The sequence below is a fragment of the Terrapene carolina genome, unplaced genomic scaffold, assembly GCF_002925995.2.
Source record: "Terrapene carolina triunguis isolate 2854851 unplaced genomic scaffold, T_m_triunguis-2.0 Scaffold95, whole genome shotgun sequence".
In the NCBI taxonomy this organism is placed as follows: Eukaryota; Metazoa; Chordata; order Testudines; family Emydidae; genus Terrapene; species Terrapene triunguis.
In genome coordinates, this window is record NW_020664446.1 from 46,506 (window position 1) to 70,644 (window position 24,139).

General features: G+C 45.6%; 1 protein-coding gene across 5 annotated transcripts in view; it reads right to left on the reverse strand.

Moving 5' to 3' along the window:
* ALDH18A1 (aldehyde dehydrogenase 18 family member A1) overlaps positions 1-24,139 on the reverse strand; it is a 78,091-nt gene that overhangs the window by 44,127 nt on the left and 9,825 nt on the right. For 2 of the 5 annotated variants that reach the window (XM_029911352.1, XM_024201847.2), the window contains exons 2-6: positions 18,422-18,544; positions 5,691-5,914; positions 3,590-3,739; positions 3,384-3,488; positions 56-214 (exon numbers count right to left, since the gene is read on the reverse strand). In XM_029911352.1, coding sequence (XP_029767212.1) covers positions 56-214; positions 3,384-3,488; positions 3,590-3,739; positions 5,691-5,914; positions 18,422-18,515 — 732 coding nt within the window. In that variant the 5' untranslated portion in view covers positions 18,516-18,544. Of the gene's footprint in view, positions 1-55; positions 215-3,383; positions 3,489-3,589; positions 3,740-5,690; positions 5,915-18,421; positions 18,545-18,688; positions 18,783-21,549; positions 21,657-24,139 lie in introns of those variants that run through there. The other 3 variants (XM_024201849.2, XM_024201845.2, XM_024201848.2) reach the window with 3 other exon arrangements.

Sequence of the window (24,139 nt, forward strand, 5' to 3'; positions counted from 1 at the left end):
TTCATGCTCTAGCAGGTCCAATAGCAGGATCCACCCACTGCAATACTTTACCCACATTTACCCCCTGAAGATCACTGTTTGGTTCTGGAGGTGGAACAACAGCATCATTGGTGTTAATAATAGGGACAATGTTCATCCGCAGCAGCTCATGCAATGTCCCATTTAAATTCCGACGCTTCTGTTCATCATGGAAATCCAAATTGGTGACTAAAATCTGAAAAGGAGAAAGACCCTGAACAAGAATTTGATCTGCAGCCACCAAGTGTGTAAGTAAAGAGACATCCACAACAGATCGGTCAAGGCTCTCTAGACCACCAGGGCAGCAAGAGGGGTTAGTTAAAGGGTGCAGAGGATAGTTGAGAAATTTAATTCTTTGGACCACTCTTTATTGTAGAATATGAGACATACATAGCTATCTCCCAATAGTCCTTTTCACAAGAAATCAGAATATGGGCTGGTTAAGTCTCTATGAAACAATCTGAGAAACTCACATGCAGGTTCTGGTTATGACTTTTAAAGCCCCAAGACCATTTGTGATCAGATTTGAGACAACCTCTTTCTCCCCATACAATATCTCCACAAATGCAATAAACAGAGAGGCTTAATTTAGAGCTTCCTTCCTCTGAACAGGAAGGTAAAGCTGGCAGGTTATTTATTCTCTGATGTCCCTTCAGCTCTGAAATTCACTTCCCCCTTGGTCTGCCAGAACCTAGCTCCATTAACCTTCTGGACATGCTGCAAACACGATAGTCTGTTTCAGACATTTGGGGAGGCAGCCGAGTAAAGAAGGGGATGACTTGTGGAGGCGATTTTTCCCCATCTCTATTTTGACATTGGATGTTTTTGAGAACAGAGTACAACTGAATCCACTGTGAGACATTGGAGCAGTTTTCTTAATTTTAATTTAGGAGCCCAATGATTTTAATAGGAGCTTAATTTAATCCTTATAAATATACAGTGGGACAGCTGTGTTCATATTCAAGCCAGATTAGAATCCAGCTCATTCTCCTATAGCTTTGTTAATGCTACAGTGCAAAGATAAGTACATTTTAGCCAGTGAATTCAGTAGATATTGTATGATGGAACACATACAGGGAGCAGGTCTATTGAGAGAGAAGGTGACATTAGGTTCTCAGGTACCATGGTGATAGTTGTGGTATAAGGCCCAAGACAGATGTTTATATAGGCAGAGTATGATTGCACTTCATAGCAAGATCTTCTTCAAATACCAGAGTACAGCAATTCAAACAATAATGCTATAACATGGAGTTTAAAAAAAAGAGGCTCATGGCTAAGTGTATACAGTATGGAACAGAAGAGATTTTAATGAACAAAGTCCACATTTGAGGACTCACTTCTTACATTTCTCTCTCTCTCTCTCTCTCTCTCTCGTGAGCTTTATATTCAGCTTGATATTTCTAATTTTGTTTGCAGTAGGGCAGTCAAATGATTAAAAAAATTAATTGTGATTAATTGGGACATTAAAAAAATAGTTGCAACTAATTGCAGTTTTAATCACACTGTTAAATAATAATAGAATACCTTTATTTAAATATTTTTGGATAGTTTCTATATTTTCAAATATATTGATTTCAATTACAACAGAATGCAAAGTGTACAGTGTTCACTTATTTTTGATAACAAATATTTGCACTGTAAAAAAAATAATATTTTTCAATTCATCTCATACGAGCACTGTAGTACAATCTCTTTATCGTGAAAGTGCAACTTACAAATGTAGAATTTTTTTTTTAACATACCTGCACTACACACAAAAATAAAACAATGTCAAACTTTAGTGCCTACAAGTCCACTCAGTCCTACTTCTTGTTCAGCCAATCAGAAGTAAGGGTGACATGGTATATGGTGTATTAACACCCTTACTTCTGCTGCAGCTTGTGGTGCCTGGCACTTGGCATACGGCTCAAGATGGGCTCTGTGCTATCGCATAGAGGCTGCATCTTGCCAGAGCCCTTGGCGATCCCACAGTCCTCTGGTGGCTCCTGGCTCACCACGGGCGCCATTTCATATTTTGGTTTGATGTGAGCGTGGGGGGAATGGGCGGGGGGAGGAAGAGAGAGCACGAGAGAGAGAGAGACCGTGTGTGTGTGTTGGAGGACAACGAATGTGTGTGTGTGGTGTGTGCGCTGGGGAAGCGCTGTGCCTTTAAGCAGAGCATTCAGGAGCCTGAATGCTTTTTCAGCCAACAGCAGCTGCCGTCGGCAACAATGGCTCCTGAGACAGCACCAGCTGACAGGCTGCCCCTGTTCCCTGACTCCAGCTCAGCAGCGACTGGGTACACAGGTGCGGGGAGGGAGACACCCCAACATCAGCCTCTCTCACCCCCACTCTGCGCAGCAGACAAGAGGCAGGTTCCCAGTCTGGAGCAGCTTGGCCGGGGCAGCTCCACGGGTGCAGAGGCGGAGGAAGTGGGAGCAGCAGTTATCGTGGGGGATGGGGGCGTGAGACCAGCTCCGAAGCATTTCGGTAATCCGAGCATCTGGTCTGGATATTACAGAGTCTCCTGTCTCCAGCTGCCTCCTGCTCACTGCCAAAGCCTGTGCCTCCCTCCTGCCCGGCTGCTGCCGAGTCCCATCTCCAGAGGTGTGCAATTAACGCTCGTTTAAAAAAAGTGTTATTTTGTTGAGTTAATCGCATGCGTTAACTGTGATTAACTGACAGCCCTAATAACAATTCTACATTTGTAAGTTGCACTTTCACGATAAAGAGATTGCACTACAGTACTTGTGTGAAATGAATTGAAAAATACTATTTCTTTTGTTTATCTTTTTACGGTGCAGATATTTATAATAAAAAGTAATATAAAGTGAGCACTATACACTTTCTATTGTGTTGTAATTGAAACCAATATATTTGAAAATGTAGAAAAATATCAAAAATATTTATAATAAATGTAAATTGGTATTCTATTATTAACAGTGCGATTAAAACGGTGATGAATTGTGACTTTTTTTTAATCTAGTTAATCTGTTTTGCACTAATTGCTTGAGCTAACTGCGATTAATTGACAACCCTAGTTTTCAGTCCTCAGACCTTCATTCCTGATCATCAGCCCCATCTCTTTGGTCTATCCTAGGGCCACCAACTAGGTGGTCTGGGATACACAATTGTTTAAAAGTGTCCAAAGCCAGCAAAAAAATGTGGTTTTTCTTTAACTAGAGCATAAAATTTATTTAAGTGATATTCACCAAAACAATTTCCTTTGTGGGATATCATTCACACCAAGTTCTAAACCCCTCAGAAATGGAAATCTAGGAAGACAGTGAATAGAACAGAACAGGTCCTTCTAGAATTAATAAGACTGGTTCCAAAAGATGGACTGAAATATCAATCCACAGGCAAGGGCAAGCGCAGTTCCTTACCTGAGCTGCACAAATGCTGTACTGTGTAAACATGGCCTCATAGAGAGCCATCAGTCCACTCTGCCCAGCTGCTGCACAGGCTCGTGCCTCCAAGACTGGAATAGCCTTAAAAGATTAGAGAACATAGCTGTCAGCCAATTGGCAGGAAGGAAGCCGACTCAGCCCAACATTTAATAGAAGAGCAGATGACTATCTTAGCCACTCACCATGTCCTTTAGCTGGTTCTGTCCTGAATGGAGGGCCTGCCTCACACTTTGAGAAAGCAGGATCTCATGGCGCAATCGCTGTTTTCCAAAGGCCACAGCACCACTGGTGACTATCATCATTTCCCGACCCTGATTCTGCAGCATTGACACCTACAGGTGTGAAGAATCAAAGATCAGGACCTAGAGCAGGAAAGTTACTAGCTTACTGATTCCACTCTCCCTCTTTGTACATTTTAAGAGCATTTTGTGCCTCATCAATTCCTGGAGACTAAAGTCTTCTGCTTATCCAAGGAACATATACGGTAAGCAAGTAACAATGCAAGATGCCCTCCTCCTAGGAGAGAACCTGCACGGCCCTTGCTATACTTGACCCCATCACGGTAGCAATTTTTCTAATGTAAGCACCTGGACTAATCAAGCCACAGGACAGGCATCAGATGGTAGCCAGTTTGTCCACCAGAGCTGGTGTGATTTTAAGCAGAGACTAGAGGCGAGCAGCCCATATCCTATTACCAGACTTATCATTGGCCATCCATGCCCACAGCTCATATTTAAACAGCAATGCTACATCTGAGATGTAGAGAATCTGTCTTTTCTTATACCATGCAAACACATCATGCTTTGCCCCTTCCACCTCCCAGCACCTAAATTAAATAATAAATAAATTAATGGAGATATCCTATCTCATAGAACTGGAAGGGACCTTGAAAAGTCATTGAGTGCAGCCCCCTGCCTTCACTAGCAGGACCAAGTACTGATTTTTGCCCCAGATCCCTAAGTGGCCCCCTCAAAGATTGAACTCACAACCTTGGGTTTAGCAGGCCAATGCTCCAACCACTGAGCTATCCCTCCCCCTAGTTCCTTTCACAAATCAAGTACCATATACTTCCTTAATGCAACAAGGTTTTGTACACACCCATCAAGTATACACTAGATCTGTCCCTCTACAGCTAGGTTTCTGTTTCATTTCAGGCCACACAAGCAAATTACTGTATGGATCCCATCCATTCCTGGTGCATGTAAAATAAGAGGCCTTCAGAGTCTTTTCCCAAGGGAAACATGCACATATCCAAGGGACGCAGAATACATTACTCCTCCCTGGTACATGAACTCTAGTACAGATACTGAAATGTTAGTGCTTCCTTCCTCCCCAGTTGCCTCTTGGGTCTATCTTATTACCTTCCTTTTGCTGAGATCACCTTGTGGGAATATTTCTCTCAGACTGGTTTGTGGGGTTACCTAGTATATCACATCTGCTCGTGGGTAAGGAGAAGTATCGCACAGGCCACTGAGGAGAAACCTACTCAAGTCTTCAGAACAGACCATGTGAATCTTCCACAATCTTCATAAGCTTCCCCACCATAAATCCAAGTAACTGAATTTTAATGCTAAGCTTTCTTGAGGGGAAGATGTTAACTAAACTCATGTCACTAGAATGAAAAGCCAAGTGGGTGAGGCACTGAGAAAGAGGATGGATTCACAAAGCACTGCAGCCTTCTGGGAAGAGAGCCTGTTAAGATAAGAATCATCAATGTAGCAGAAGTAGGACCAACTCACTAGATGCCAACTGGCAGAGTTTGTTAACTAGAATTTTAACTGGATATGGAAGAGTTTTATTTAACTCAATTATTATACATTCATAATGTATCAAGTGCCAGTTACTGTGTAATTCAGGTGTCAGACAGAGCAATTTAAACATCAGCAGTGAAGCCCTGATAGAACACTATTCACTGGGATTATACTCCACAAGTATTTTTTCAATAAAAGAAGTGGCAACAAGAGATACTCACTTCCAACTGCATCCCAGGACATAATGTTCTCCCTCATTCCCTGATGGCTCTTCCTTCTCCAGCTGACGGCAGGAACTCCCACTAGGTATATTTCTGCATACTGCAGGTTCTCCTCTTGCACCATTCTTTACGTATATTAGGCCACATAACTCCCCTCACTACATCTTCCCCCTCTGCATACACCTCAGTTTTGCCACATTATGATAAAAGCTGCAGTTAAAGTCTCCTGCTAAGTTTTATTATACAAACTTTAAGGAGACATTGGACTAGCCAGTTTGCAAGAGCACTAGGTTTTTTAGCCATAAAGTTACCTGCTCAACAATAGATGCCAACCGCCCAAGAGCCAATCCACACTCATCCCCTCGAGTCACAACAGCACTACCCAGCTTCACCACAATCCTTTTAGCATGCTTCAGCTCACTGCGATGTGCAAATGACTTGCCATGTGTACGACTGAGGGGCATGGTGATAAATGGGATGTTGCTCCAGCAACGGATAGATTCATTCCTCAACACCAGCTTATCGACAGGCAAATCTGTGGTTAAAAAACAAAAACAAACAACCACCACATGAGAGACAGGGAGAGATCCCACACTCCCAAATGTTGAACCTACAACTTTGAACATTTAGTTCAGACCTCCCCCAACCCCTTATCTGTCAAGATTACCCCATCTTGAACCTAAAATCCCACAATGTGCACTCAGTATTCTGACTTCCGAGCCCCTGGAATGTATCCAGTTTCCAAGTGACTGAGAAAGAAGCAATGCAAGCCATTGCTGGGCCTGATACCCTACTGCAGTGTATAAGACCCATACTGGGGTCAGACCAATGGTTCATTTAGCCCAGTATCCCTGTCTTCCAACAGTGACTAATGCCAGGTGCTTCAGAGGGAATGAAAAGAACAGGGCAATCGTCCAGTCCCAGCATCTGGAAGTGAGAGGCTTAGGGACGCCCAGAGCATTGGGGTTACATCTCTGACCATCTTGTGTAATAGCCATTGATGGACTTATCCTCCATCACTTATCTAGTTCTTTTTTGAACCCACTTATACTTTTGGCCCTCAGAACATTCCCTGGCAATGAGTTCCACAGGTTGACTGTGCACTGTGTGAAGTACTTCCTTTTGTTGTTTTAAACCTGCTGCCTATTAATTTTATTGGGTGACCCCCTAGTTCTTGTGTTGTGAAGGGGTAAATAAAACATTTCTTTATTCACTTTCTCCATACCATTCACAATTTTATAGACCTCTATCATGCACCCCCTAGTCATCTCTTTTCCAAGCTGAATAGGCCCAGTCTTTTTAATCTCTGCTCATATGAAAGCTGTTCTATACCCACAATCATTTTTGTTGTGGTTCTCTGTACCTTTTCCATTTCTAATATATCTTTTTTGAGATGGGGCAACCAGAACTGGACGCAGTATTCAAGGTGTCAGCAAAACATGAATTTTATAGTGGCATTATGATATTTACTGTTTTATTATCAATCCCTTTCCTAATGGTTCCTAACGTTCTATTAGCTTTTTTGACAGATGCTGCAAATTGAACATTGGCAACTGGTTGTCCCGTTTGCCTTAAGGGACTATCCTATGTGGCAGGGTGGACTGATTTAATCAAAGCAATTAAAATAACTAATTTTAATGTTTCATATTTGTACTTTTTATTTATTTTCCTAAAGAAACATTGATTCTCATTGGTTGATAATAATTAAAATACATTTATTTGCAACTAAATATAGCCTTTGCACTAAATTTGGTACTATTTTTTGCTAACCAAGTGGATATACTATATTTATACATATTCATTAAAGCAATTAAATAGCAAAACTTACATTCTTCATTTTTATATTTATTATAGGGCTGTCGATTAATCGCAGTTAATTCACGTGATTAACTCAAAAATTAATTATTAAAAAAATTAATTGCACTGTTAAACAATAGAATACTAACTGAAATGTATTAAATATTTTTGCATGTTTTTCTACATTTTCAAATATATTGGTTTCTGATGCAACACAGAATACAAAGTGTACAGTGCTCACTTTATATTATTTTTATTACAAATATTTGCACTGTAAAAATGATAAACAAAAAATAGTATTTTTCAATTCACCTCATACAAGTACTGTGGTGCAATCTCTTTATCATGAAAGTGCAACTTACAAATGTAGGTGCTTTTGTTACATAACTGCACTCAAAAACAAAACAATGTCAAACTTTAGAGCCTACAAGTCAACTCAGTCCTACTTCTTGTTCAGCCAATTGCTAAGACAAACAAGTTTGTTTACATTTACGGGAGATAATGCTGCCCACTTCTTAATTACAGTGTCACCTGAAAGCGAGAACAGGCGTTCGCATGGCACTGTTGTAGCTGGTGTCGCAAGATATATATGTGCCAGATGCACTAAAGATTCATATACTTCTTCATGCTTCAACCATCGTTCCAAAGGATATGCTTCCATGCTGATGACGCTCGTTAAAAAAAATGTGTTAATTAAATTTGTGACTCAACTCCTTGGGGGAGAATTGTATGTCCTGCTCTGTTTTACCCACCTTCTGCCATATATTTCATGTTATAGCAGTCTCGGATGATAACTCAGCACATGTTGTTCGTTTTAAGAACACTTTCACTGCAAATTTGACAAAATGCAAAGAAGATAGCTTTAGCATGTGACCCAAGATTTAAGAATCTGAAGTGCCTTCCAAAATCTGAGAAGGATGAGGTGTGGCGCATTCTTTCAGGAGTCTTAAAAGAGCAACACTCAGATGTGGAAACTACAGAACCCAAACCACCAAAAAAGAAAATCAACCTTCTGCTGGTGGCTTCTGACTCAGATGATGAAATGATAAACATGTGTCGGTCCACACTGCTTTGGATCGTTATCAAGCAGAACCCATCATCAGCATGGACGCATGTCCTCTGGAATAGTGGTTGAAGCATCAAGGGACAGATGAATCTTTAGCGCATCCGGCATGTAAATATCTTGCAACGCCAGCTACAACAGTGCCATGCAAACACCTATCCTGAAAGACGATCCCTCGCTCTCACAGATCTTGGGCGACAGACCAGTCCTCGTTTACAGACAGCCCCCTAACCTGAAGCAAATACTCACCAGCAACCACACAACAAAAATACTAACCCAGGAACCTATCCTTGCAACAAAGCCCGATGCCAACTCTGTCCACATATCTATTCAAGTGACACCATCACTGGACCTAATCACATCAGCCACGCCATCAGGGGCTCGTTCACCTGCACATCTACCAATGTGATATATGCCATCATGTGCCTGCAATGCCCCTCTGCCATGTACATTGGCCAAACCGGACAGTCTCTACGCAAAAGAATAAACGGACACAAATCTGACATCAGGAATCATAACGCTCAAAAACCAGTAGGAGAACACTTCAACCTCTCTGGCCACTCAGTAACAGACCTGAAGGTGGCAATTTTGCAACAGAAAGACTTCAAAAACAGACTCCAACGAGAAACTGCTGAGCTTGAATTGATTTGCAAATTAGATACCATTAACTCTGGCTTGAATAGAGACTGGGAATGGCTGAGTCATTACACTACTTGAATCTATTTCCTTATGATAACTATCCTTACACCTCTTGTCAACTGTCTGTAATTGACCATCTTGATTATCACTACAAAAGTTTTTTTCCTGCCGATAATAGGTCATCTTAATTAATTAGCCTCTTAGAGCTGGTATGGCATCTTCTCTGTATGTATGATTATATATATAAAATATATATACACACACACACACACACACACACACACACACACACACACTCGTTATATGTTCCATTCTATGCATCCGATGAAGTGGGCTGTAGCCCACGAAAGCTTATGCTCAAATAAATTTGTTAGTCTCTACGATGCCACAAGTACTCCTGTTCTCTTGGGTAAGTATGCAGAAGAAGAGTCCAGGGCAGTGGAAAGGGCAAAGGGTAAAATGTGATACTGGTAGCGGTTCCTGCATACCACAAAATGTACGAATTATTTGTGTGAGGGATCAATGGCAATGTGAAAAAAAAGCATCCTGAAAGTTGAGGGAAACAAACCAATCTCCTGGATCCAGGCAGGGAATTATCATTGTTAGAATCACCATTCTGAACTGTTGGGAACAGCCAAAGGCATTTAAAGTCTTGAGGTCCAAATTGTTCCCCACGCCCTATTTTTCTTTGGGACGAGGAAGAGGACAGGGAGGGCAAGGAGCTGAACTGGATGGAATAGCCTACAGAAATCACCTCTAAGATCCATCTGTCTGAGGTGATGAACTTCCAGGAAGATTGGGGATTACCTCTCCCATTTCCTTAGAGGTGAGCATGGGGGAGTGGGTGAGGGGGTTGGGGAGAAGAGAGGCATAACGTAGGATGTGGGGTAGGTAGCGCATGACTCTTTACGAATAGGTCAAAACAGACATTTTGAAGGTGTCACCAACTCAGAGATTATTGTAGAAGAGGGCCCTTTCTTAGTAAATCTGGGCTTTATTCTGGGGGTGGGATGGAGGGATGTTAACCTGTCCGGTGGGCTGACAGTGGACACGGCAAGACTGTTGAGTCATCTGGGAGTTACTGTATTTTCTTTTTGTCACAGGCGTATAGAGGCCCAAAGATCATATCATGTTACCCAGAAGTCTTTGAGAAACTGATGAGACCCATTTGTGGCATCACTTAAACTTAGGCCCCTCAAAGGGAGGTTCTTAACAGTATTTTGTACTTCTCAGGAGGAGACCAGAAGACTGCAGCCAGGAAGCTCAGCACATGACTACAGCAGTAGCCATGGAATGTGCAGCTGTGTTGCTGGCATCATGTGAGGCCTGGAGAGATGCCTTGGCAACTGTCTGGCCTTCTGTAGTGAGGGCCTAAAACTGTGTTACCACTCAAGAAAGGGATCTTGGAGTCATTGTAGATAGTTCTCTGAAAACATCCACTCAATGTGCAGCTGCGTCAAAAAGGTAAACAGAATGTTGGGAATCATTAAGAAATGGATAGATAAGAAGACAGAAAATATCATATTGCCTCTATATAAATCCATGGTGTGCCCACATCTTGAATACTGCGTGCAGATATGGTCGCCCTATCTCAAAAAGAGATACATTGGAATTGGAAAAGGTTCAGAAAAGGACAACACAAATGGTTAGGGTTATGGAATGGCTTCCATATGATGAGAGAGTAATAAGACTGGGACTTTTCAGCTTGGAAAAGAGACGACTAAGGGGGAATATAATTGAGGTCTATAAAATCATGACTGGTGAGGAAAAAGTAAATAAGGAAAATGTTATTTACTCCTTCTCATAACACAAGAACTAGGGGTCACCAAATGAAATTAATTGGCAGCAGGTTTAAAACAAACAAAAGGAAGTATTTCTTCACACAATGCACAGTCAACCTGTGGAGCTCTTTGCCAGAGGACGTTATGAAGGCAAGACTGTAACAGGGTTAAAAAAAGAATTAGATAAGTTCATGGAGGATAGGTCCATCAATGGCTGTTAGCCAGGATGGGCAGGGATGGTGTCCCTAGCCTCTGTTTGCCAGTAGCTGGGAGTGGGCGTCAGGGGATGGATCACTTGATGGATTACTGTTCTGTTCATTCCATCTGGGACACCTGGCATTGTCGGAAACAGGATAGTGGGCTAGATGGACCTTTGGTCTGACCCAATCTGGCTGTTCTTATGTTCTCTCTAATTCTGAGGCTTTCAACAAAAGATGAGAATTTTGAATCAACTGAAGTCATTTTGCCATCAAGACTTGATAATTGACTACTCTGAACTGAAAGGAGGCCAAGAAATAGCTCTTGTGGCCCAGAACGTCCACTCATTTTAGCTCCTTGTCAGTGATGTTGCCTGTTCTTCATTAACTGCCCTGAGTGAACGAGATCCCCGTGCAAATGTTTATTGGGTCTTTCCACCAATTCAAGGAGTGTTTGACTTTGGCAGGCATCAAGAGAGGTTTGTCTAACATGTCTGTTTGGTCTGTAAGCCATGCTGAACTACATCTGCAGACCTCATGTGGAGTCTGGCATGATGTTCTACAAATATATCAACTGCCATGTGCCCCAGAAGTTGGAGGCAATGTCTGGCTGATAGTTGAGGGATGGCTTGAACTCTAAGTGTGCACAGGCTGTAAAATCTGTGCTGCAGAAGGAGTGCCCTTGCTTGCCGTGAGTGGAGGTCAGCCCTTATAAATCCCAAAATGTTGTACCAGAGTTAAGGTCGATTTTTGTACATTGATTTGCAGGCCCAGGTTCATGAATACATCTGGCCTGTAGGGTTTCTTCAAAGGAGAGGGACTTGAGTAGACAGTCGTTCAGCTATGGCTAGATCGTGATATCCCCCAGCACGCAAATGAGCTGCCACTACAGATTGGACCAGGGAGAATACCCTGAGAGCTGACAAAAGGCCAAAGGGGAGTACTCTGTACTGGTAATGGTCTTGACTCAGAGTAAACCTGAGGAATCGTCTGTGGGATGGTAGGATGGATATGTGGAAATATGCGTCTTGGAGATCGAGCGCCGAGAACTAATCTCCCTTTTCCAGAGATGGAAAAATCGTTACTAATGTGATCATCTTGAATTTTTGGGCCTTCGCATATTTGTTCAGAGTCATGAGGCCTAGTATGGGTCTCCAACCTCCCTTTTTCTTGGGGATTAGGAAATATCGAGAGTAAAAACCTTTGCCACAGAGATGTAGAGGAACGAGTTCTATGGCTCCTAAGCGGAGAAGGTGATCTATCTCCTGTCGCAACAGATTCTTATGAGAAGGGTACCTGAAGAGGATGGGGGTGAAGTGCATCCAATACCCATTGGAGACAATTTCCAAGCCCCATCTGTCTGATGTTGTATATTCCCAGTTGTGGTGGAACAGGGCAAGGTGGCAGCCAAAGGTATGCAAATGGTTGTGAAGTAGCAGCTGATATCAAAGAGGGTTGTCTCTCGGGGCCTTGACCGAGACATCAAAACTGATGATTTGAAGTGGCAGATTGCAATGTCGAAGACTGGGTCTCTGATGGTTTGCACCTCTGGAATTTGAATTTCTTTCTCTGAGGTTCATAGTAGCATTGTGGCAGGAATTGTGGTTTATGCGGTCTGTGAGAAGACTGAGGACTAAATTTTCTTTTTTATCCGGGTGTATAGATCCCCAGTGACCAAAAAGTGGCTCTGGAGTCTTTTAGTATATGGAGTGATGCATTGGTCTTCTCAGCAAACAACTTTGAGCCCTGTCCTCTACACAGTTGTTTGCACCTCCTTCAGGAAGCCCAAGAGATGTAACCACGAAGCTCGCAGCATCACAACCACTTTGAGATGGACTGGGCTGCTATATCAAATGCATCAAGCGCCGTCTAGAGTTTTGGCCACTAACTGCCCTTCATTGATAATGGCTTGAAATTGCTCCTGTTGTGATTCTGGAAGATGGTCAATAAAGGTGTTAAATTTGGTATAGTTCATATTTTGCTGTCAGGGCCTGATAGTTTGCAATTCTGAATTGCAAAGTTGCAGATGAGTAGGCTTTAGGTCCAAATGGGTGTGGGGTGCAGGAGGGGTGAGGGGTGCGGCGGAGGTCGGGGTGCAGGGTGCGGCAGGGGGTTTGGCTGCAGGAAGAGTTCGGGGGGCGGGCTCCGGCCTGACGTGCACCGGGGGCAGGGCAGGCTCCCTGCCTGCCCCCGCGCCGCTCCAGGAAGTGTCCGGAACCTGGGGGAGGAGGGATGCAGGGGTGTGTGTGGCTGTTGCTTCAGGCACTGCCCCCAGCAGCTCCCATTGGCTGCGGGAGAGGCGCCCCTCCCCTGGCCCCAACCCAGCCCAGCCCTGGACCTGCCACAGTGGGGAGAGGCGCCTCTCCCACCCAGCTCAGGTGCTGCTATGGGGAGAGAGAGCTGGGGGAAGTCCTCTCTCCCCACTAGTCCCGGGGCAGCCTGCACCCCAAGCCCCTCATCCCCAGCCCCACCCCAACCCTCTGCCCCACCCCAGAGCCCCACACCCCCAGGCCCACCCCAGAGCCCCTCACCCCCCCGTCCAACCCTCTGACCCCCATCCCCGGCCCCCCCCCCGAGCCCTCCCCCCCCCCCCCCCCAGCCCTGAGTCCCATCCCACAGTCCAACCCCTGGGCTCCACCCCAGCACATGAATTTTGTTATGTGCACCAATATGGAGGTGATGTGTCACACATCACCTCCATATTGGTGCACATAAAATTAATTCCACACATGCTTGGGAAAAAATTAGAGGGAACACTGCAGCCTTGTCTGTTGACGTAGAACATGGAGACTGTGTTGTCCATCAGAACCTGCACCACCCGACCAGACAGATGGGACAGGAACACCTTGCATGCTAGGCGAATGGCCCTGAACTCTCTTACGTTTATGTGAAGTGACAGCTCCTCCTGTAACCATAGCCCTTGAGTCTTGAGGGTACCGAGGTACACTTCCCAGCTGAGAGGACCCGAGCTATTGTGAGCGGGTATGCGGTGACCTGGGCAATCAGATCTGACATGGCTGTGAACTTGGTTTGAGGTAGGAATGCTCTGGCTCGAGAAGAGTCGAGGACTGCTCTGATGAACTCTATCCTCTGAACGGGGACCAATATTGATTTTTGTTCATTTATCAACAGGCCCAGGTTGACAGGTGGCTCGCAGCACCTCGATATTGTGCCATACCTACCTCTCGGAACGGCCCTTGATAAGCCAGTCGTCCAGGTAGGGATAGATCTGGACCCGCAATGCCTGAGGTAGGCTGCGACCAGCACCATGCACTTTGTAAACACCCTCGGTGCTGTTGCCAGGACGAACGGGAGCACTGCAAATTGGTAATGCGTTTGCTCGACCACAAACTGCAGAAATCTCTTCTGTCCAGGGAATATTGATATGTGGAAGCATGCGTCCTTTAAGTTGAGGGCGGCGTACCAGTCTCCAGGATCCAGGGAGGGGATAATGGAGGTCAGGGAGACCATGCGGAACTTAACTTCTTGAGATATCTGTTGAAGTCTCGCAGGTCCAAAATGGGGCGTAGGCCCCCTTTGGAATGAGAAAGTACCGGAAGTAAAAATCTTTCCCTCTTCATTTCACGGGAACTTCCTCCATGGCCCCCAGGCACAGAAGGGTTTGCACCTCCTGGGCGAGTAGTTTCTCGTGAGAAGGGTCCCTGATGAGGGATGGGGCAGAGGGGTGGGAAGGTGGGATAGAACAGAACGGGAGGGTATAACCCGTTGCCACCATATTGAGGACCTAACGGTGGGTGCTTATGGCGGTCCAAGCGGGGAGGTAAGGCAACAAACGGTGGGAAAATAAGGGACGAGACAGACTCTGGTCCTGATTGTAGACTGGGAGGTCGCCCTTGAGCATCCCTTCAAAATGACTGCCTGTTTTTAGGAGGGGCACGACTAGCGCCCAAATGTGCTCCCGCTGCTGCCAGCTGACCTTGGTAGCGCCAATAGCTCGTCTCTCTTGGTTCCTCTCTGGTCTGCCTTGGGAACCTGGCTCGGGAAGCGTCAGGCTGCAGGAACATGCTGACCGCCATTTCCCACAGCTCCCATTGGCTGGGAACATCGAACCGCGGCCACTGGGAGCTGTGGGGTGCCTTGCCTGTGGACAGTCGTCAGCAACATGTCTTGCAGCCCGCAATCAGCTTACCCTGATGGGCCACATGCGGGCCGCGGATCGCCCACCACTGCTCTAGAGTCTTTCAGGCTGTGTAACTTGCTGTCCGTCTGTTCAGCAAACGGGGCTAAGCCCTCAAATAGGAGGTCCAAGATTGACTGCTGGACTTCCGCCAAGAGGCCAGACTATTGCAGCCACGACGCCCGTATCATTGAGACCGCCGACGCCATGACTCTGGCTGTGGAATCCACCGCAACTGAGGCGGCTGGAGGGAGGCCCTCACGATCACCCTGCCCTCTCCAGCACTGTATTGAACTCCTGCTTCATGTCCTGTGGGAGCGAGTCAGCATATTGTGCTGTGTATTGCCATACATTAAAGTGATATCTGCTGAGCAAGGCTTGGTGATTAGCTATCCGCAGCTGTAGACTGGCTGTGGAATAAACTTTCCTGCCGTACAGGAGTCGAGTTGAATTGATCGTGTCTGTTGCGCTCGTTGGCAGCCGCGAACACTAGTGACCCAGGGGAGGGGTGTGTATACAAGTACTCGAACCCCTTTGCAGGAACGTAGTACTAACGCTCTGCCCTTTTGGACACAGGTGGCAAGGATGACGGGGTCTGCCACAGGGCCTTTACAATTTTGACCACCCCATCGTGGACTGGCAGGGCCACCTTTGCTGATGGTGCTGCGGCCAGCACGTCGAATAGGGAGTCCGCTGGTTTGGACATCTCCTCTGCTTTTAGCCCCAGGTTCACCATGACCCATGTAAGCAGCTCCTGGTGGGCTTTTACATCATCTTGGGGCACTGTTTGCGATGGGCCTGCAACTGCCTCATCCTGAGGAGGAGGCCAGCCCCGAGGGAGGGATAGGCTGTGCTTCCTGTGTCTGAGGCACCACCTGCCCTGGAGGGGGTTGATCCTGGGCCCATTGGCTCGACCTGATCTGCGAGCCCGGGGGGTGGGGGGAGCTGCTATTGCTGGAGGTCCTTCCGACGTCCCCTAGCTTGCGGAGAAGGCCACAGGTTATACCCCTGCCAGGGCCCTGGCCATTGACCTTGTGGCCATGCACTTGTAGGTTGGCCTGCTGGCTGCGTCGGTGTTGGCAGGTCCATGGGGGCCAGCAACTTCTCGCTCTCCAAGCTTGATGAGGAATACTCTTCTTCTGGTAAACACATTGGCCCCACCATAGGGTAGGCCTCCCTACTGTATCTGGCGTCCTCTCACCTGCCGTTTGGGGAGCGGTACCAGGAGCCCGCCGAACCACGCTGCACTTTCGGAAACCATCGGTGATGTATAGCGGCCCGGTAATAGTCTGGGGAGCGATGCCACCTGCTTTGGGCACGGTGCACAGTCTCTGGTGATCGGGAGAGCGGGGACCGTCCATAACACCGCGGCAACTGGCATCGGGGGGTTGTGAGAGCGCCGAGGGGACTCTGGTGACTGTCTCCGGGGATCTACAATATGTGCCTGCGGCACAGTACCACGGGTCCGGCGACTGTGTGTTGTGACCCCGGCGATCAGTACCTAAAGTTTGGCAATCGGTGCCCGTAACTCGTCTGGTCTCGGATCTGTGGTCTGGGATGTGGTTCTGGAGATTGTTGGCACAGTCCCGGGGACCTTCGGGATGACTTGTGTAGGGGCGCCATTGACGGCTTTCCCCTTGAAGCGGGTGGGAGGGCAGGGTTCCTGGGCCTCTCCTCCCACGGAGTTGGCAGTACCAGGAGAGAGAAAATCTCTCTTACCGCCTGCAAGGCTTCTGGGGTGGATGGCACCGTAAGGTACCATGTGCCTGCAGCACCTTCAGGAGTGGGGGGGCAGCTCATGGGGCGGGATGGGCCCCATTGGCGAGGTTGCCACCTGGCTGGGCTCCAGGGGCAGCGAGATAGCCCAAGTCTGTCTGGATTCCGCCTTTGTCCTGTCCTTGATCTTACGGGTGCCTGGGGAGCTTCCCCTTTCCGCGTGCTTCCTATGTCTTTTGGCCGATACCGGAGACACGGAGCGGTGTCGAGATGAACTCTGTGCCAATGCGCTTCTCGTCGATGCCGACGTACTCTGTACCGAGTCCAAATGTGCCAGCTCTGAGGCCGGTGCCAGCGCTGACTCCATGAGGAGCGCACAAAGTCTAAAGTCTCTCTCCCTCTTGGTCCAGGGCTTGAATCCCTTACAAATGCAGCACTTTTTGCAGATATGGGACTCACCCAGACACTTCAAACAGCTTAGGTGCTGATCACTGATTGGCATGGGCTTCTTAAAATGATCACATGGATTAAAGCCCGGGGAACAGGGCATGCCCCCTTCCTGGGCCAAGTCCCTCAGGGGACTTTTCACTAAGACCTATTAAGAACTGCAAACTAACTACTAACAACTATTTACACAAAAGTTCAAAGAACCACTGAATAGAAACCGGAGCGTTCCAGCACCGACACTGGCAGTAAGAAGGAACTGAGGGGAGTGGGGGCCGGCAGCGCCCCTTATACCGGCACATATGCACGCCACTCTAGAGTATGCCAGAGCCGGTCCCCTATAGATACCACTGAGGAAAAACTTCCGGCATCGGTGAATGTGGCAAGCATATACACCTAACATCGAATGGACATGAGCAATCACTTGAAGAACTTTCTGCTATGGCAATAAAAAGTCTTGGTAACTTCCTGATTGGTTTGGTACTTTGCAGGTTGAACACCAGGGCATGCCGGACATCAAGGGAGTGAAGTCTCTTCTCTTTGGCAGAAGTGTGGAGTTTTTGGGGAAAAAAAGACAGGTAAGTAGATACTTTCTTTGTTGTGGAAGAGAGGACACAGGATTCCCACTCAGGCCATGCAGTGGTAAGAAGGAACTGGAGAGGCCTTGGCCCTCACTGTCTCTTATGCCCTCAGACAGAAGCACAAAGAAATCCACTGCACACGTGCAGGCCAACGAACACGGTTAGCATTTCCAGACTCAGGTGTATGGCGCACAGGCGTACCCACGTATGGAATAAACATAAGGACCAGCATTCAAAGAACTGGTTGTTATGGGAATTGGGGAAGGAGATATATAGCCATTTTTACTTCTAAATCTCTCCTCGGTTTAGGAAAAAGAAATCTAACACATATATGACAGACATTATTGTTGTATAAAATCTTGAGGTGGTGGCAGCAAATAAGCAGCATTCATAGAAAACACCAGTATTTCTTGACTGAAATTGTGGTTTGTCAGAATGGAAAAGGTGATACCTCAGGCATTTGCTTGAATAATTATTATTGTACTGAGGAAGGAAGTTGCAGTAAGGACCCAGATCTCTGTCTACAGTTCACTCCGACACCAGTAGGTCTTGAACAAAAGGGAAAGGCAGCCCATAAACTCCGATGTGGCGCAGAAAGAAGGCGTGAAGATAAGGGTATAAGAGATGCTGAGAGACATACCCTGACCAGTGTTATTACAAACAAGTCCTTTCCCTTGGATACTTACAAGGCTGGGAAACAGCTGTGATGTACTGCGGTGAGAACAGGAGGTATCGTCCAGGGGAGCGGAAGGAGGGGCTCAGAGCAGCTCGACACAACATTGTGAGATGTTTGGGAGGATCAAGGATACCTGCAAATTAAGAAAAAAAGTCTCATCAATCTCAGTGAACTTGCCTCCCTATTCCCACCACTAAAGTACACACCCAATCCTTCACACCAAGATACCCAGCAGTACATGCCCTTCTCAAAATCCTCTGTGGCATTAGGCATGTACCAGATTTCACTTTCTCCAAGAGCACTCAATTGCCAACTGCATTCACAGCAGGCCTTCTGTGGCATGCACACACCACCACGCATCCTGCAATGCAAAACTGATCACAAAATGTGTATGGAGTGACATACGGGCATCTATAGTTATATTTAAAGCATTTATCTTGCCACGTGTCTTGTAAAGATGGCAAGATGCCTACCAGTGAGGAAGCGACAGCTGCCTAAATCTCAACAGAATGATATTACTCCAGACTTTCTTCTGTGCTCCCTCCCTCCCCCCAACGGACCACCGCACTGCCAGATGCAGAGCTCCAGTGTGCACAATTTAAACAATGTGTGATCCATGTGTCTTGTATTTAAATTACACACACAGATTGCAAAATCAAATACTCAAAAGTTAGGAAATGCCAGAACGAAGTTTGCTTGTGCAACCTTAATGCATACATACAGAGGGCTGAATTATGATATAGTTTTCAGTTACATGATCACATGCTGTTTTTTCTCATGGGCCCCTGCCTCGTTCAGTGCACAGAACAGACTATGCTCACTTAATGAGCAGCTCTTCAATAGTTTTCTCTTTGTTGTTCAGTGTGTGGCCATATGCCTTATTTACCGCACACTACTTGAACCCAAGACAGAATTAATTTCCTCATGGACTTTTCTGTAACGCTTATCATTATAGTATCCAAGTATTTCACAAACACCCTGTGAGGTGAAAGGGTATTATCCCCATTTTACAGCTGGGAAACTGAGACACAAAGCAATTAAAGGTCAAGCATCCACTAATTTTGGATGCCCATTTGAGATGCCTAGAACTTAATTTTTCCAGAGTACTTAGCATTATATGGCTCTTTAAATGTTCAAATCATAGCTTCCATCAACTTCAGTTACAGCTGTGAATGCTCAGCACTTCTGCATATCAGACCCGAGGAACTCAAGTCAGGCATCCAGAAAATGAGAATACAATTAGTGACCACCTGTGAAGAGTTTGGCTTAAGAGACTTACCCGCATCACACAGAGACTGTGGCAGAGGCGAGGTAGTATGGAAAGGAGGGGGGAGAATATAAATTCAAAAGGAACAGAGGAAGCCAAGAGCAGGGTGGAAAAGGGGAAGACATTTGAAGGGGAAAGAACAGTCAAAAGAACTTAAATCTATTATCAAGGCAAATACAAGAGACTCAGGCATCTCGGCCAGGATTACAAAAAGATCTGTCCATCACAAGGATAAAAGCTCATCTGTGAAGGAGACAGGTTTTTAGGGGCTAGTTGAAGGCTGCAGAATGGACATGATTTAAGAACCAACTCAAACCTCACCATTTTCCATACCAAGTACAAAGCACATTTCTTTATCTTCCCTTCAATAACAAATATGGTATAACAAACCAATTTTTTTTTTAATTTCATATAGTTTTCCCCTTGAGGAGAAAGAGGAAGGAAGGAGAAAACATGTCACATATGCTAGGTATGTTGCTTAATACACTTCTGGAAGACATTAATATTAAGTCGATGAGGGTGATATCTGCATAGACTAGATTAATTGGACTGGTAGCCACAAACTAAACTCTAAAGAAATTTTCCACTAAATATTGGAAACCCTCATTTAAAAGAAGGAATGTGGGAGGAGGGGAGAAAAAAAAAGAGAGAGAGAAGTCACCCTTGTGTTATTTTTTCAGATAGAAAATGCTACCCAGTGTTATCTATCCATGGTCCTTATATGGCCCACATCACCAGAGTATGTGAACATCTCAATCCTTCATCACATTTATCCTCTCAACACCCCAAGGTAGGGAAGTACTATTATCCCCCATTTTACAGATAGGGAACAGAAGGAGTAAAAGTGATTTGCCCAACATCACACATGGAGCCTGTGGTGGAACAAGGAAATGAACCCAGGCCTCCCAATTCCTAAGCTACCACCTTTACCACTAGACCATCTATACTACAGACAAGGGGTCAATGAAGCAGAGTCAATACTTCCCTGGGGATTTAACTTGGCTTTTCCTGATGCACTGAGAGTCTTAACCTTACTGTTGCAGTCTTTTTTTGTATTTAGTTTCCTTACAGTTAAGTTTAAACAATAAAAACAAAAGCATTTAAATGCATATTTTTTTAAAAAGCACCTGCATTTCTTTCTATGCTCAATCCTGAAACACACAGGATGTTACCTTAAAAGCCTCCCACCCACAAAACAATCCTTTCCTTAAGAGATTTTGTGCTAAGCCAAGGAAGAGAAAATTCAGCTCCAAAAACTGGTTGTATAAAGTCAGCTATGATTCACATCAAGTGGGGCTCAGAATAAAGTATGGTCTTGCCCAAGCTAGTGAATAAATTCACTCAGGCTTTATAATGGTTTACAAGGGTCAGACGTCAACAATGTAGAATATGTATCCCAGGATGTCAGGAATCCATTCCAGCAAGAAGTTGGATGCAGATTTCTCTCGTCCAAAGGCATCAGGGACCCCTATGAAGAGGAAGAAAAACCTACCTTTCTTTTTAGTCAGACAATAAATATAGTAAACTCTTCTATAGTGCTTTTAATCTGAGTATCTCAAATACGAAATGCAATTCTTTTGCGAGTTAAGTGACTTGCCCAGGTCACACAGCCAATCTGCAGCAGAGTTTGGAATAGACCCTCAGATCCTTACTCTAAACTATCCTTCAACCTGCACAGAACAGACTTTGGTGAATGGGCAAACTATGTTATTGGCAGGCACAAAGACCACTCAAGCATAGACAGGAAGTTAGTCTAGCTAACTCAGCACAGACTACCAGATGCAATCTATTGCTATGCATAAATCCTATCACCTGCAAGTGTCAGTCCATGTGCAGAGCATTCAGAACAGTTAGAGAATTCGTTTCTGTACCTGACACGTCCTGCTGTGATGTGAGAGAAATTTCTGACAGAAGCAGCAGTGAAGCCAACAGCAGCTGCAGTGAAGGCAGGAGACAGACTACATTTCTGCAGTCTCAACTAAAGACAGACAGCTCATTTGCAGCAGCCAATCCCAGAGCTTCTGGCAGTACAAGCCACATCAGCTCCACCAGAGCGTACCAAGAGCTATCTCAGAAACTGACGTAACCTCACTCTAAGCTCTTCCCTCCCACCAGCACACACCTCTCCAACCCTGCTGTCCCAGCAGCTGATGTAACTCTACTCCACGTTGCAGCACAAAATCCAGAGTTTTAAGACTGTAGTGTCAACAAGTGGTTTATGGGTGGCAAGCCCCAGCATAGGCCAGACAGTGCTACTCCCACACTTAGTACGCAGCATGCTGGCTTCCTGTCCTGAACCCTCCTCTTCTTTCCAGGCCTACTAGTTTTCTGATAATGGTTGCAGACTGGCTGCAGATGCCCTCCTCCCTGCTTTCAGGGACAGGCTGGCCCTCAATTCTACCTTTACTTCAATCTCCTCCCATTTTCCATAACATCACAGATCCCTTCACCATGGGGAGAGAGAGAGAGACAGTTTGCTCTTTACTGACTTCCTCTCCCCCATCAGTTCACACTCCAGTTGCTATGTTAAAGGGGAAGACACTCTAGTTTTTTTGGTAATTAATCGTGTTTGTACTTTCTATAGTTGCTTTCATATTCACTGACATTACAGAATGCAAACTGACTTCTCTGCTTGATTCAGACACATCACACAGCCTCAGGGCTTCACCCACTGTGGTTCTAGTCCTATTTTGCTAGTGTAATTCCAAATTAATTCCAGTGTTGCAAACTATTAGGATTAGCATAGGTCTCACAATGTTTGGTGTTTTTATTAAAAGCTTCAGCTACTGAGGTTGCATTACCCAAGGATTTTAACTTCCGTATTGTTTTTTTAAATGAAGTAAATTTCTAGCCCTCATGGCTACAGCGAACAGCTTGAAAATTTGTGGACACTGCAGACTCTGACACCAGAAAGCAAGTAGAGAGTGTAGTAGGAAGAGGGCCTGAAACATAAGCCCATGTAGCAGAGGCCTGAGGCCTGGGCTAAAGTAGTCAAAACCTTGCTGATAAAGAGCAAAGTTAAGTTGTGAGCAAGAAGCGGGCCCTGCTCACAGAATTTGGCAAGCAAAGGGCTGATTTTGCTAAAACACATATTCCTAAGAGATGGGAGGACAAAGCATTCACGCAAGCACATTCCAGAAAGGTGGTACCAGAACACCCCGATAAACACATTCCCCAAAGATAACAGGAACGTGCTGAGCCATCTTAAAGGATAAGGTCAGGATGACAGCATGATGGATAGCGATGTTTTGATCGAACTTACAAGTACAAGGCAATGGATGGCGCCCTAATACATCAGAGGGTGGCACCCTGATACGTCAAGGGTGATAGGTAACTTGTTTGGTGTATAAAGATGTATCTCAGAGGGAGTGTCTTTGACCAGCCGAGGGGACAGTGGAAAGTCCCGCCACTGACTGAGCTCCGTCCATTGTCACAGGCATACATGAGCTAGTGTAACTGTAGACATTGATCCAGGGAGCTAGGACCATGCTTTGCTGACAATAAACCTGACCAAGCTCCTTTGCACCTTAACGGATTTTGTGGTCATTGGGCAGTTCGCTCGAGATCTGCTGTGCCAGCTATCTGTGCAGAGCTGGGACAACACAACACACACGCAGCCAAACATCTGATGACATTAAGAGTTATTATTATAAAGTCTTGTGATATTGGGGGTCACTCCAACTCATGATTTTGAACACTTGGAGTTGGCAACACTGGAACTTGCACTCTCCACAACTATATTGGGGGTGATTCTGAAACAACCGGAGTGAGGAAGAATAGCCAAACACAGGGGCATCTATTCTTAGTGCAAAAATAGTTATTCATTTCCCCAGTACAGATGTCTTTACAGAATCTCTTTCTCTCTATCAAAATGAATATATACCTACTTAATAGATACACCTAGTAAAGAGGAGCAACTTTCCCCAGGACTAGGCCCACCTTGACAATTCTTAAATATAACTTTGAAATAGACTGCTCCAATATCCCCCTTAAACCATTATTCAAAATATCCACAACCATCACCATAGCAACGGAGGGTATGTCTACACTATGAAATTAGGTCAATTTTACAGAAGACGATCTTTAGAAAGCAATTTTATACAGTCGATCGTGTATGTCCCTACTAAGCACAGTAGGTTGGCGGAGTGCATCCTCAATACCATGGCTAGCATCAACTCACAGAGTGGTGCACTGTGGATAGCTATCCCACAGTCCCTGCTGCCCACTGGAATTCTGGGTTAAGCTCCCAATGCCTGTTGGGGCAAAAACATTGTCACGGGTGGTTTTCGGTACATGTCGTCAGTCTCCCTTTCCTCCCTCCCTCCCTCTTTGAAAGCAATGGCAAACAATCGTTTTGCTCCTTTTTGCCTGGGTTACCCGTGCAGACACCGTAGCACGGCAAGCATGGAGTCCGCTCAGCTCAGCACTACTGTTGTGAGCATTGGAAATACCTCGCGCATT